This window comes from Triturus cristatus, chromosome 11, assembly GCF_964204655.1.
Source record: "Triturus cristatus chromosome 11, aTriCri1.1, whole genome shotgun sequence".
Classification (NCBI taxonomy): domain Eukaryota; kingdom Metazoa; phylum Chordata; class Amphibia; order Caudata; family Salamandridae; genus Triturus; species Triturus cristatus.
In genome coordinates this window covers 739,020,980-739,033,874 of record NC_140594.1, presented here as the reverse complement: position 1 = coordinate 739,033,874, position 12,895 = coordinate 739,020,980, and the positions used below count along the sequence as shown (strand labels likewise).

General features: G+C 51.7%; 1 protein-coding gene across 1 annotated transcript in view; it reads right to left on the bottom strand.

Moving 5' to 3' along the window:
• Nucleotides 1-232: 232 nt before the first annotated feature.
• CCDC195 (coiled-coil domain containing 195) overlaps nt 233-12,895 on the bottom strand; it is a 121,746-nt gene continuing 109,083 nt past the window's right edge. Inside the window, exon 3 of the mRNA XM_085632881.1 lies at nt 233-938. Coding sequence (XP_085489007.1) covers nt 815-938 — 124 coding nt within the window. The 3' untranslated portion in view covers nt 233-814. The remainder of the gene's footprint in view (nt 939-12,895) is intronic.

The window sequence follows — 12,895 nt, the reverse complement described above, 5'->3', positions numbered from 1 at the left end:
TTCCTTGCTGCTATAGGGATCTCCACTGTGTGATAAATTAATACTGAATTTGTAGGATGTCGCCATTTCTACAAACAAAAAGCGATAGGGTTGATGATGGTCTGTCTGGAAAAATGTTCAACCCGCCAAAGTGTTTTAGGAAGATGAAGTCATATTTGCTGCATGTAACATATTTGACTCTTTTACTGTCGCATAAAGAACGAAGAGGCGAAAATATCACAAGATCCACGTCCTCTGTTACACATATAGCTTTAATGTACGTGTCAAACGCATACAGAAGGATGCCACGCATTGAAATGGCTAAAATAAATATACTTATGTTTAAGACCAAATATTCACTACCTTTAAATATATACATATATGTTTACTTAGTGAAGTCAGGTTTAAATTGTCTAGAGAAACAATATTTTGTGGCACCCATTTACAAGATGCACAATTTCCCTGAATTACAGTGCAGCCAGCTATGAACACAACTCAGCAGCGGACAAACAAGCGAGGTTTCCTGACTAGGTGAATTATTTAAGACCCTGTAGATCGTCGAAGTTGAAAACACACTGGTTCCTGAGAGAATGCAAGTCGTGGCATGAAGAAGCAAGCGATATAGAAGACGGACAAACGCTTTGACAAGAGTTGGCGCGTGTTTAATGGCATCTGTCTTCTTGTCAAGGAGCTGGTCAGTGATCTGAAACAGTTTTGCTAATCCCAGTCACAGGGCTTTGTCATAGCCCCTTTTTTTTAGCAGCAATGTGAAGCATGACACCAAAATGTATTTCAAGGTCCAACGCACAGTCGGAATTTCCCCACAAATCCCAGTTTATGGATCCTTTTCAATAATGGTGCTCAGGTGTTTCGTGTCCTGGTTTAGTGGGCATTTTTGGTTTTCAGAATAGGACGCCATTTCCACTGGAAGAAGGAACTTGACAGCCTTGACGTTGCCCCTAGGAAAATGACAGAAAACGTTTGAGATGCATAGTAAAATGATCAGGTGTTTTGGGACCTCAGTAAGCAGCAAAAACAGCAACACACCATGTTGTTAAGGAAGTTCCCTGGAGTTGTGCAGTTCCCAGCATGGCTTTTTCACAGAGATAAAGTTTACGAAGAACCCCAACTACATTCTCCTCTAACATATACATGTGTATGTTTCACTCATAGCACATAGCTCTCAATCACACTATGGACCCTGCACACAAAGGTAAATTCGGTTGTAAATATAAGGGGACAGCCGAGTGTACCTTTGTTATGCCTACCAGGGATTCGCAAAGGAATTCCTGGCAGGAATAAACTCAAGTATGTTTGTTAGGATCTTCTCCAGGAGTGAGGATTTCTCATCACCCATAAAAACCACTCAGTGGGTGAAAACGTGGTCATAACAATTCGTGTTTAGCCTCTGCAGTTTTTGAAGCCCATAAATATTGATCATATGTTGGCAGGCACAAACTCCGCTCATTCCTTATTCACCCTGGAACATTTCAGATGTTTACTTCAGTTTAGCTAAGTGCTGGTGCAAATCCATTTCAAAGGTGGGATGGGGAAATGGATCATCCTCAGATTTGGTGTGGATCTCAATCAGGGGTATCTCTACAGGGAAAACGTGTATTTGCAAAGGTTATCCTACTCCCCTTGTGCAGTGTTCTCTACTACGAAGCGCTACAGCACAGCTGGAATAGGACCCTGCTTGAAACGTCACATCAATTTCCTAGAAGCACACCTAGAGACATGTATGTGCCTGAAGCAGCGTTCCAGGCCTACCTTTGGGAAGGTTTGTGCATTCCAGAAAGTAGTAAAAGTGCATGCAGACATAGGCAGCTATATTTGCTTTACTTTTCCTACTTTCTTTGTGAAATCAATCCTATGTGTTTGAATCTGTGGACTGTTATTCGCTTTCTAGTTTTTGTGAACTGTAAATTGAGGAAAAACACAAGGAAGAACTTTAAAACTTCTCGTACGGATCATTAATCGGAGGGTAGGCAAGACTCTCTGCCCAAGGGCTCTTCTCATCGGATGTGGCCTGCGTTGGCGCCAACCTGCCTGTATTTGTGCAGAAAACATATTTGTATGCAAAATGTTTTTTTTTTAACCTTATTTGTCTCACTAACAAGAACAAAACGTGTAGGACAAAGCATTGAACTGTACCTAATGGTCATGATCTAAACAGACCCTACCTTATCTATGGTTTCAACATGTCCCATATTTTTCATTGCTTTATCAGAGTATAAACATTAAAATGTCTACGGGCAGGACAGCAAATCATTAATGACACTATCCTATATCATGATAAAATATATTTTGTCCTACTCCACCAAGGTGTGATGTATGGTTACTAGTTTCCGCTGTATTGATTGCCAAAAAGTTGTTTGGTTAAAGATTGACAGCTCACTCTCCTATTAGGCTCACAAAGGTCACGTAGAACCCAGACCATCAACGGTCTGATTTTTTTATCATTATTGGAGAGACTAAATGGCAATCAGTTGTGAAACATTCATCCTTTTACACTTTTCAGGTAAAGAATATACTGGTTTCATGTTTTTTAATTTCTAGAATGAAGCCAAACTTTCAACAGTAAAGCTCACAATCATATATTTTTAGTCGTCCATTTATTGTCATACTACTATATGCACAATTTGCTTTGATCTAACATGCCGCATCTTCACTGAAACGGATTTATTTATAAAGGTATAATCACATCTACTCGATATGATCATTTACACATCTTGCTGCAGTAATGTGCAGGAGAGAACTCAAGAGGCTTAAAATACTGCACTATATCACTCTTAATTGTGGGGCGATGAGCTAGTCATCGATGAGCCAACAACTACGATTATGATTCCTGTTAGACCTGGCATCTTTTGGCATAGTTTCCCCGTCTGTTTGCTTCTGACCTGTTTTTGGCTGTGTGCTGAATTTCGTTGTTTCCGGCTTTAGGACTCTGGGGACTTTACCACTGCTGACCAGTGCTAAAGGGATAGTGCTCTATGCCTAAAATGTAATAGTATTTGGTTTCTTCATGATTGGCTATTTGATTTACTAGTAAGTCCCTACTACAGTGCACCATGTGTGCCTAGTGCCTGTAAATCATATGCTACTAGTGCACCTGCAGCACTGATTGTGCCACCCAAGAGTAGCCCTGCGAACATGTCTCAGGCCTGCAACTGAAGGGCGGGTGTGTACAGTTTTAAACTGACATTTCGAGTTGGCAAGTGCACCCACTTGCCAGGCCCAAACCTTCCCTTTTATTACATGTAAGGCACCCCTAAGGTAGGACCTAGGTAACCCCATGGGCAGGGTGCAGTGTATTAGAAAAGTAAGACATGTACGTGTGGGTTTAGCATGTTCTGGTAGTGAAAAACTACAAAATTCATTATTCACTACACCAAGGCCTATCTCTCATGTAGGCTAGCATTGGGGCTGCTTGGTAAAATCGTGCAAGTGTATCTGCTAATTGGGAGTGCAAATAAAATTGGAGTGTGGCGTCTCTGGATTCACAATTTGAATACATCTTTTAATGAAGCAGGTTTTTAAATTGCAGGTCTGAAAATGCCACTTTTAGAAAGTTGACATCTTCTTACTTAGACATTCTGTGCCTATGCCTGTCCCTAGAACACAGGTCTGGGTTGGATGACAGTTGGGTTTTGTAAATTCACTCTTGACAGTCACACTTAAAGGAAGCTGAGGTGTGTCCTGCATATACTGATGGCCTATCACCAGGCTGATGAGCATTCCTGAACTAGAGTGGAGTGAGGAGCTGACACTTGCACCTGAATGGGGCTCCACCTGTAGTGTGTCTGTAGCCAGGGCAAGGTACGAGAGGGTCTTGTGTGTTACAAAGACGTTTCTTTGAAGGCTTCCTACTTCAAAGTCTAAAATGGGTATAAGTACTGGACCTCTGACACCATACACTCAGAACACTTCTGGACAGAGGACATTCTGCCAGGAAGAGGAGCTGTTGTGCTGCCACTTTGCTGTTTGATGTGCTGTGCTGGCCAATTGCCTCTGTCTCGGGAGTGAGAGGATTAGGCTTGGCTCTCTACATCCTACTTTCTGAATTTTCTCCAAGGGCTTGAGTTGTGCTTACCTCCTGTTGGAAGTCTTGGGGCCATCAAAGACTTCACTTGTAGACCTTGGGCTCCTCTGCTGAGAGCACTACTTTCCAAGTGGTGCCAAATCCAGCTCTTGGGCCCCTGGACTGACATTGTATGGTCGTCAATGTCAAGCGAGACTAGAGTGTCCCGTTGGCGCCATTGTTTTCTAAAAAGCTATATTTGATTTAATCTTTAAAAATTCCTTGCTTGACCTGTGTATGCTGGATGTTCACCATTTTGGTCTTGTTTTACTCAGTAAAATATTGGGTATTTTCCTAAACTGGAATATTGGGTATTTTTCTAAACTGGTGTGGAGTACTTTTGTGATGTTTTCACTGTGTTACTGTGTGTGTGTGTACAAATACTTAACACATTGCCTCTGGAAATAAGCCTGACTGCTCTGGCCAAGCTACCAAGGGGGTGAGCCCGGGTCATTCTTAGCGTGTAACTTGCTTACCCTGACTAGAGTGAGGGTCCCTACTTGGACAGGGTGCAAACTAATGCCAACTAGAGACCCGATTTCTAACAATTCTGGAAAATAAATCCAGTTAAAGTCATTTGAAATGTATGGCTAGGCATTAGATAGGATATGCTTTTCTGTCTTTTTGGACATTAGGGTGCCAATTCCGATCCGGTAAAAACCGGGTACGAACCGTCGGACGGAGCCTTTTCTCCGTCCGACTCGTACCCGGTGCGAAATCCATCCGAAAATGCAAGTACGATTCATACGGAAACACCATTTCCGTACGATTCGAACAAAACACCGACCGAACAGAAACTAAACACAATTCCGATCCTGAAAGGAGCCGACGTGACGTCGGTACGCATCCAGCCTACGTTTCACGAACCAGGAAGTACGATTCGAACCGACGTCATCCCGCACGGAAAATATTTACCGGCTGCCAAAAACTGCCGGGAAATCAGGACGACACACGCAAGGAGCAGCTGGACGCGACGAACAGACATGGACCCGAACCTACGTGCCATCCCTGCCCTCCTAGCAGTCCACCTGGCGTACAGGAACCGACGCAGACGCCGCAGAAGGTCAGCACAACAACCAGGGGCAAAGGGGGGGGCAGGGGCAGGACACACAACACCAACACATGGTACCAAATCACACATGGCCTGGACATACCTGACCATCAGGGCCTGGTCACTTCCAGGGGGTGGGGGCAAGGCCAGCAACGCAAGCGTCCGCCACAACGGAAGTGGATGGTCACGCGAACCGGTACGTACCCTACCCAGGCCGCAAGAGCGTGGGTACGGAACGTACCACGCGTCCCCCTACGTCACTCCAACAATAGCGGTACGGCCCGTACCCACGTCAGAAAGGCCTTGGTACAGCTCGTACCAGCATTGCTGGGGTCATGTAGGGGTACGCGTGGTACGACCCGTAGCCACGCCCCCAAGGCCTGTGTACGGTGCGGACCCCACGGCCCGCAACAATGGTGGGACGCACCGTACCCACACACCAAAGGCATGGGTACGGCCCGTACCCAGGCACGCAGAGCGTGGGCAGGGGTATGTACGGACCGTACCCCCACCCGTGGAAGTACGGCCCGTACCCCCACCCGTGCATGTACGCCCCGAACCCCCACTCGTGTATGTACGCCCCGAACCCCCACCCGTGTATGTACGCCCCGAACCGCCACCCGTGTATGTACGCACCCAAGCGCCACCCGTGTATGTACGCCCCGAACCCCCACCCCACCCTGGTATGTACGCCCCGAACCCCCACCCGTGTATGTACGCACCCAAGCGCCACCCGTGCATGTACGCCCCGAACCCCCACCCCACCCTGGTATGTACGCCCCGAACCCCCAGCCGTGTATGTACGCACCAAACCCCCACCCGTGTATGTACGCACCAAACCACCACACCAGCCGTGTATGTACGCACCAAACCCCCACCCCAGCCGTGTATGTACGCACCGAACCACCACCCGTGTATGTACGCACCGAACCACCACCCGTGTATGTACGCCCCCGAACCCCCACCCCAGCAGAGTATGTACGCCCCGAACCCCCACCCGTGTATGTACGGACCGAACCCCCACCCCAGCCGTGTATGTACGCACCAAACCACCACCCGTGTATGTACGCCCCCTAACCCCCCCCAGCCGTGTATGTACGCACCGAACCACCAGCCGTGTATGTACGCACCAAACCCCCACCCGTGTATGTACGCACCTAACACCCACCCCAGCAGAGTATGTACGCCCCGAACCCCCACCCGTGTATGTACGGACCGAACCCCCACCCCAGCAGAGTATGTACGCCCCGAACCCCCACCCGTGTATGTACGGACCGAACCCCCACCCCAGCCGTGTATGTACGCACCAAACCACCACCCGTGTATGTACGCCCCCGAACCCCCCCCCAGCCGTGTATGTACGCACCGAACCACCAGCCGTGTATGTACGCACCAAACCCCCACCCCAGCCGTGTATGTACGCACCGAACCACCAGCCGTGTATGTACGCACCAAACCCCCACCCCAGCCGTGTATGTACGCACCGAACCACCACCCGTGTATGTACGCACCGAACCACCACCCGTGTATGTACGCCCCCGAACCCCCCCCAGCCGTGTATGTACGCACCAAACCCCCACCCGTGTATGTACGCACCTAACACCCACCCCAGCCGTGTATGTACGCACCGAACCACCACCCGTGTATGTACGGACCGAACCCCCACCCCAGCAGAGTATGTACGCCCCGAACCCCCACCCGTGTATGTACGGACCGAACCCCCACCCCAGCCGTGTATGTACGCACCAAACCACCACCCGTGTATGTACGCACCAAACCACCACCCCAGCCGTGTATGTACGCACCAAACCACCACCCGTGTATGTACGCACCAAACGCCCACCCGTGTATGTACGCACCAAACCACCACACCAGCCGTGTATGTACGCACCAAACCCCCACCCCAGCCGTGTATGTACGCACCGAACCACCACCCGTGTATGTACGCACCGAACCCCCCCCCAGCCGTGTATGTACGCACCGAACCACCAGCCGTGTATGTACGCACCAAACCCCCACCCGTGTATGTACGCACCTAACACCCACCCCAGCCGTGTATGTACGCACCGAACCACCACCCGTGTATGTACGGACCGAACCCCCACCCCAGCAGAGTATGTACGCCCCGAACCCCCACCCGTGTATGTACGGACCGAACCCCCACCCCAGCCGTGTATGTACGCACCAAACCCCCACCCGTGTATGTACGCACCAAACCACCACCCCAGCCGTGTATGTACGCACCAAACCACCACCCGTGTATGTACGCACCAAACGCCCACCCGTGTATGTACGCACCAAACCACCACACCAGCCGTGTATGTACGCACCAAACCCCCACCCCAGCCGTGTATGTACGCACCGAACCACCACCCGTGTATGTACGCACCGAACCCCCACCCCAGCAGAGTATGTACGCCCCGAACCCCCACCCGTGTATGTACGGACCGAACCCCCACCCGTGTATGTACGCACCAAACCACCACACCAGCCGTGCATGTACGCACCGAACCCCCACCCCAGCCGTGTATGTACGCACCGAACCACCACCCGTGTATGTACGCACCGAACCCCCACCCCAGCAGAGTATGTACGCCCCGAACCCCCACCCGTGTATGTACGGACCGAACCCCCACCCGTGTATGTACGCACCAAACCCCCACCCGTGCATGTACGCACCGAACCTGCTATAAGAATGGGGTGTGCAAAACACCCCCAGCAGTGCCCAGACACAGGAGGGGTGGGTGCAGGGTCCTCCCAGCAGTGCCCAGACACAGGAGGGGTGTGTGCCTATCACTCCCAGCAGTGCCCAGACACAGGAGGGGTGTGTACCTATCACTCCCAGCAGTGCCCAGACATCGGACAATATACCCCATCAACAAGTTCAGTGACCTACAAGGGTGATACCCCAGATGCAGGCGGAGCCATCGCTGAGCCAGCATGGCTATATTGAAAGGCAACCCTCACACATCCAGGAAATGTAGACACAGCACAGCACAGCATTTGGGAGACACCCTGCAGGAAAAATGGCCTGGGCCACAGAGGACGGAACACACCTTGGGACAATGTCACCATACAGTGAGAGCAAACATGACCAAATACCATTTGCAGAGACCTTTGTGATGGCACGCAGATGGCAGGGTACACCCCATGAGCAGCACACTCCAACATTTCACAGACCCCTAACACATTATCACCACCCCAACGCAGGGAGCACCAGCACCAACAGCAAGTCCAGGAAAGCATCAGTGTGCAAAACAAAAAGAAAAGGCTTTATTCAGCAGGAAAATATATCAGAGAAAATGTCCACTATGTACAAGGGCCATGGGCCAGCCCAGCAGCAATGTCCGGGGGGGGGGTACACATCGGGACGTGTGTCCCCTAGCTTGCCTGCACAGTTCACAAGTCCATTTCATCCACAGAAGAGGGGGCATCAGGGGGGAGGGTGGAAACAGGCACCGCAGGGACAGGAGGGGAAAGGGTAGGTGTTGTGGGTGCAGGGAGGGATGAATCTGCCACAGGGGGGGTGCCAGCGCCAAAGGTGGAGGACAGAATGGCGCTGCACACGTCGGCAAGTTCCCCCAGCGACTCCCCCGTACCCAATCCAACCACAGGCCCCAAGGAGGGGGGGGGGGCAAAGGGATGGGTCGCAGCGCCACTGGGGGAGGGTGTGGACAGGGTGGGGGACTCAACTCCCCTGGCCGGGTCCCGCCTCCACCGCTTGCGGGGTGGTGTCATCCTGGGGCTGGGGGGCACACTCGCAGTGGATGATGCTGTCACTGACTGTTGGCCAGGAGAGCTAAGGGGAGTGGATTTGGAGGGAGTGGGTTGTGTGGAATGCGGACTCCCACTGTGGCTGCGTGTTCTACGTTTCCCCCCCGACCCAGTGGGTGTGCCTTCCTCACCCTGTGTGTGCGTGACAGGAGGTGTGCGCTTCGACTTCCCTGGTGGTGTGGTGCCTGTGTCTGTTGGGGTGCGTGCACGCTGACGTCTGGATGTGCGTGGGACAGGCACGGGAGTGGGAATTGTGGATGGGGCAGGGGTAGGGGGTGTTACGCAGCGCTGCAGGAGATCCAGTGCTGCAGTCAGTGTGGAGTCTATGGACCTCAGCAACTGCCGTTGGTCAGACTGCGCAGCCGACATGCCCTCCATGTATGCCTCCATCTGGGTCAGCACCTGGGTGTGGGCATGGAGGACATTTAGCATCGCAGTCTGACCAACCTGCAACTGCCTCAGGATGTCCACAGACTCCGCACTCACCGCAGCAGTGGTGACAGGGGCAGGGGGTGCGGTGCCTGGCAGGAAGGAGACATGTGGGGACCGAGCACGGAGGGAAGGGCCACGAGCATGTGGGAGGCCGGTGATGGAACCTGAGGTGGCGGGGGGATGTGGAGGGCTGCCATCAGCTGGGGGGGCAGACTCCGCCACCTCTGGGAGCTCAGCCTCGGACCCGTCTGCGTCATAGTCTGTGTTGGCAGTCAACAGGTCCTCCGCCTCACTCCCTTCGGCCTCCGTGCCACTCCATGTGCCAGACAGGACAGCACTGCTGGTACTGGTGCTCAATCTCTCCTCCCGGTCCGTGCTAGTGTCTCCTTCCGTGTCCCCCGGCGATGCTGTGGGCAAGGTGAAGAGACAGGAGAAAATCAGACACCTGTACACTTATGTCACATGAGTCAAATATACATAGGTCACATTGCATAGCCTGAAAAGCAACAGGAGTAACACCTACAAAACAATGTACACATGTAGGCCATGGAACACACAGTTTTTCTACCCACCATGCCACTGAGACACAATGGAGATCATGACACAACAGCAAATCACTGCACCTGAAATTTTAGAGAGGAGTCAGCCTCTGGGGACAAATGTGCACAGCACCTGCACCACACTGCGTCGTCAAAAAGGGATGAGCATGAATCATATCCATTTACTCTTGCCGCATGCTGCAAAGGCAATACATGAAACCAGGCCACACATGACAGGGTCACTGCACCTTGAGCGTATGTCCAGTCAAACATCACACACAGGCTAAACCCAGCAAGGAGGATGAAGCTTCTGACATGTAGGCCTTGTACGCACAAACCACCCACACCTGAGACAATCTCATTGAGACGGAGAAAGTATGTACACCTCTTACTCTGGGATGGAAACACATGGCCTCCACTAATTCATGACTGTAAACACACAGCCCCTGGTGGCCATGTCCACACATCATTGACAGGCAAACATCATCAGATTGTCTCAACAACACACACAGGTAATGCCCACTGTGAGTATGCACAAGCAAAATGGGTCCCCCTGTACAGTGGACACATGTAGCAACCTGTAGGTCCTAACAGTTGAGCCCAGGGTACAATGCCACCCTACGCAACCCATGGCAAAGACACAGTGAATGGCCATATTGTTGGATGACGCACATGATACCTAGGAAGAGGTGCCCCAGGGCACAGTAGTGCCCACACTCCTCCATGGTCCAGGATGGACATGACTGCAAATTAAGCAACCGTCCCTGCACTTAGCAGGCCTCCCACTCAGGCACATCATGTCAGAGGGCACACAATTGGACATGCATGCTGGAAGGCTGTACATTTTGGAGACACACCCCTATGTCGTGATTCACAATCAGTGCCAAGTGACATGGACACCACAATGACTGAAATTGGCCATGGCACACGCAAGGTCCCCATACCTGTGGCACATCACCCCCACACATGATGCTGATAGCATAGGGCACCTGCATGAACTGCCTGCATAAATAACCTTGTGCAAGAGTGGCGACAGACCAGGGAACACATTGCAAGGAGGGGAAGGGAGGGAGTGAGAACAGCACTGTGCTACTTTGTGGAGAAGTTGACGCACTGCACAATCAAACCCTGGCAGTGTATCCATGCAACTGCACACTTACATTGGCTGGGGACACACAACTGACACACATGTACCTACCCCCTTCCTGCTGCTGCCTCTCCTGTAGGCGCCTGTCCATATCGGGGAAGACCACCGCCAGCACACGCTTCTGGATGTGGGTCAGACGACGGCGGCCACGGTTCTTACGGCTCTCAGGTGAGTCCCCCAGCAGGAGCCGTGCAATCCTCCTCGTCCAGCACCGGATGTCCTGCCAGCGTTTCCTCACCTGAGACAGGCTCCGCCTCCGACCCTCTGTACCCCTCACGGCACTGACGGCTTCCCTCCAGATCTCCCCCTTGGCAATGGCGCCTACCTGTGAGGATGCAAAAGAGAGAATACATTAATCCACATGAGCAAAGACACAGAGACACACATATAGAACAATCCTCATTATGAACAGGCCATGGTATGCATGCAACTAATTGCACCTTTGTCATAGGGACATTATCCACTGTGGAAGGCCAAATGCACTACGTGCCAGTGGAAGCACACGGGTGGCATGAGGGGTACCACACACTCACTGACCAGGGATCACACTGTGCCTCACAGGCTACACCAGGATTATGTACAGCACCTCACAGCAGTCACCTGCCCCAGCACACTGATGCTACCTCAGCAGAGTACACAGACACACACAGGTACAGGACAATCACATGGCATTGCCAACTGCGGGTACACACCTCACTCTGCCCATGTGCCAGTAGACGGGGGTGTCACAGGTGTGGGGCTGGCTCAGCACGGCATGCACACAGCACTGCTCCCTGCTCACATCCGATGGCCAGGCCATATCCATCCCTCATGCTGCTTGTGTGCAACACTCCCCATATGCACTCACCCACATGACAGGGGACTAACACACACACCAATGTGCAGGGGACGAACACGGCCTTTGGACACTCACAGCACAGGTACACTGAACAAACACACATCCATGGGTACTGACACCTGTCACACTGGGGGGAACACAGGATCACATCAGGACTGTGGAAACAACATCCCCAGGAGGAGTATGCAGGCAGAATGTGGCATGCACCTTGCATTCATTGTCACAGTAGGCACTATGCAAGTGAGGAGTGCACACAGGAAACACAGCATGCTCTGCATGGGTGACATGAGGCCTTCCACACCCTGGGACCCACTCCAAACAACAGTGCATGTCTGTCACACATGGACACAATGCCAGAAGTCACTGTCACACAAAAGGGGCACAGTCTAAGCTAGTGGAGTCTGCACTCACCTGAACCCCTGGTCGACCATACAGGCTCTGGAACTGTGGGAGGATCACATCTATCAGGGCAAGGTTCTCCTCCTGGGTGAATGGCTGTGACCTCTCCACAGTCCTGGACATGGTGCCAGAGGAATCACTATCAGCAGCAGTGGTCATGGATGAATGGATGTGCAGGCAAGTGCTCTCTCATGGGACCTGGCTGCCTTATATATGCCTGGCTGGCCTGTTCATGTATAGGAGTACAGATTGATTGGTCAGTCACATTAGCATCCTACGTTTCATCCAATCCCTTCAAACCTACCCCAGTGTGTGGCTTTGCATGGTTTCAGTTTTGATAATGATGTCAAGTCAACATCCACATTGCAACAATGTAGATTCTTTCAAACTGACTTCTGCTGTGCACCTGGTGCTCAAATTCAAAAATTTAACTCAGTCTCCATGGCAACCATCAGGCATTTAGGCCCTTATACTTGTCCCTCATGTGTCCCCTATGTGTTTTCATACATTTACACACAGGTACGGTGCGTTCCACGCCCTAGGGCACCCCACAAGCAGTGATACCGACCGTACATGCGCTTGTACGGTCCGGATCACAATATGGGCGCTGGCGTATGCGTACGCCACAGTAGTACGGACTGTACACGCGCTTGTA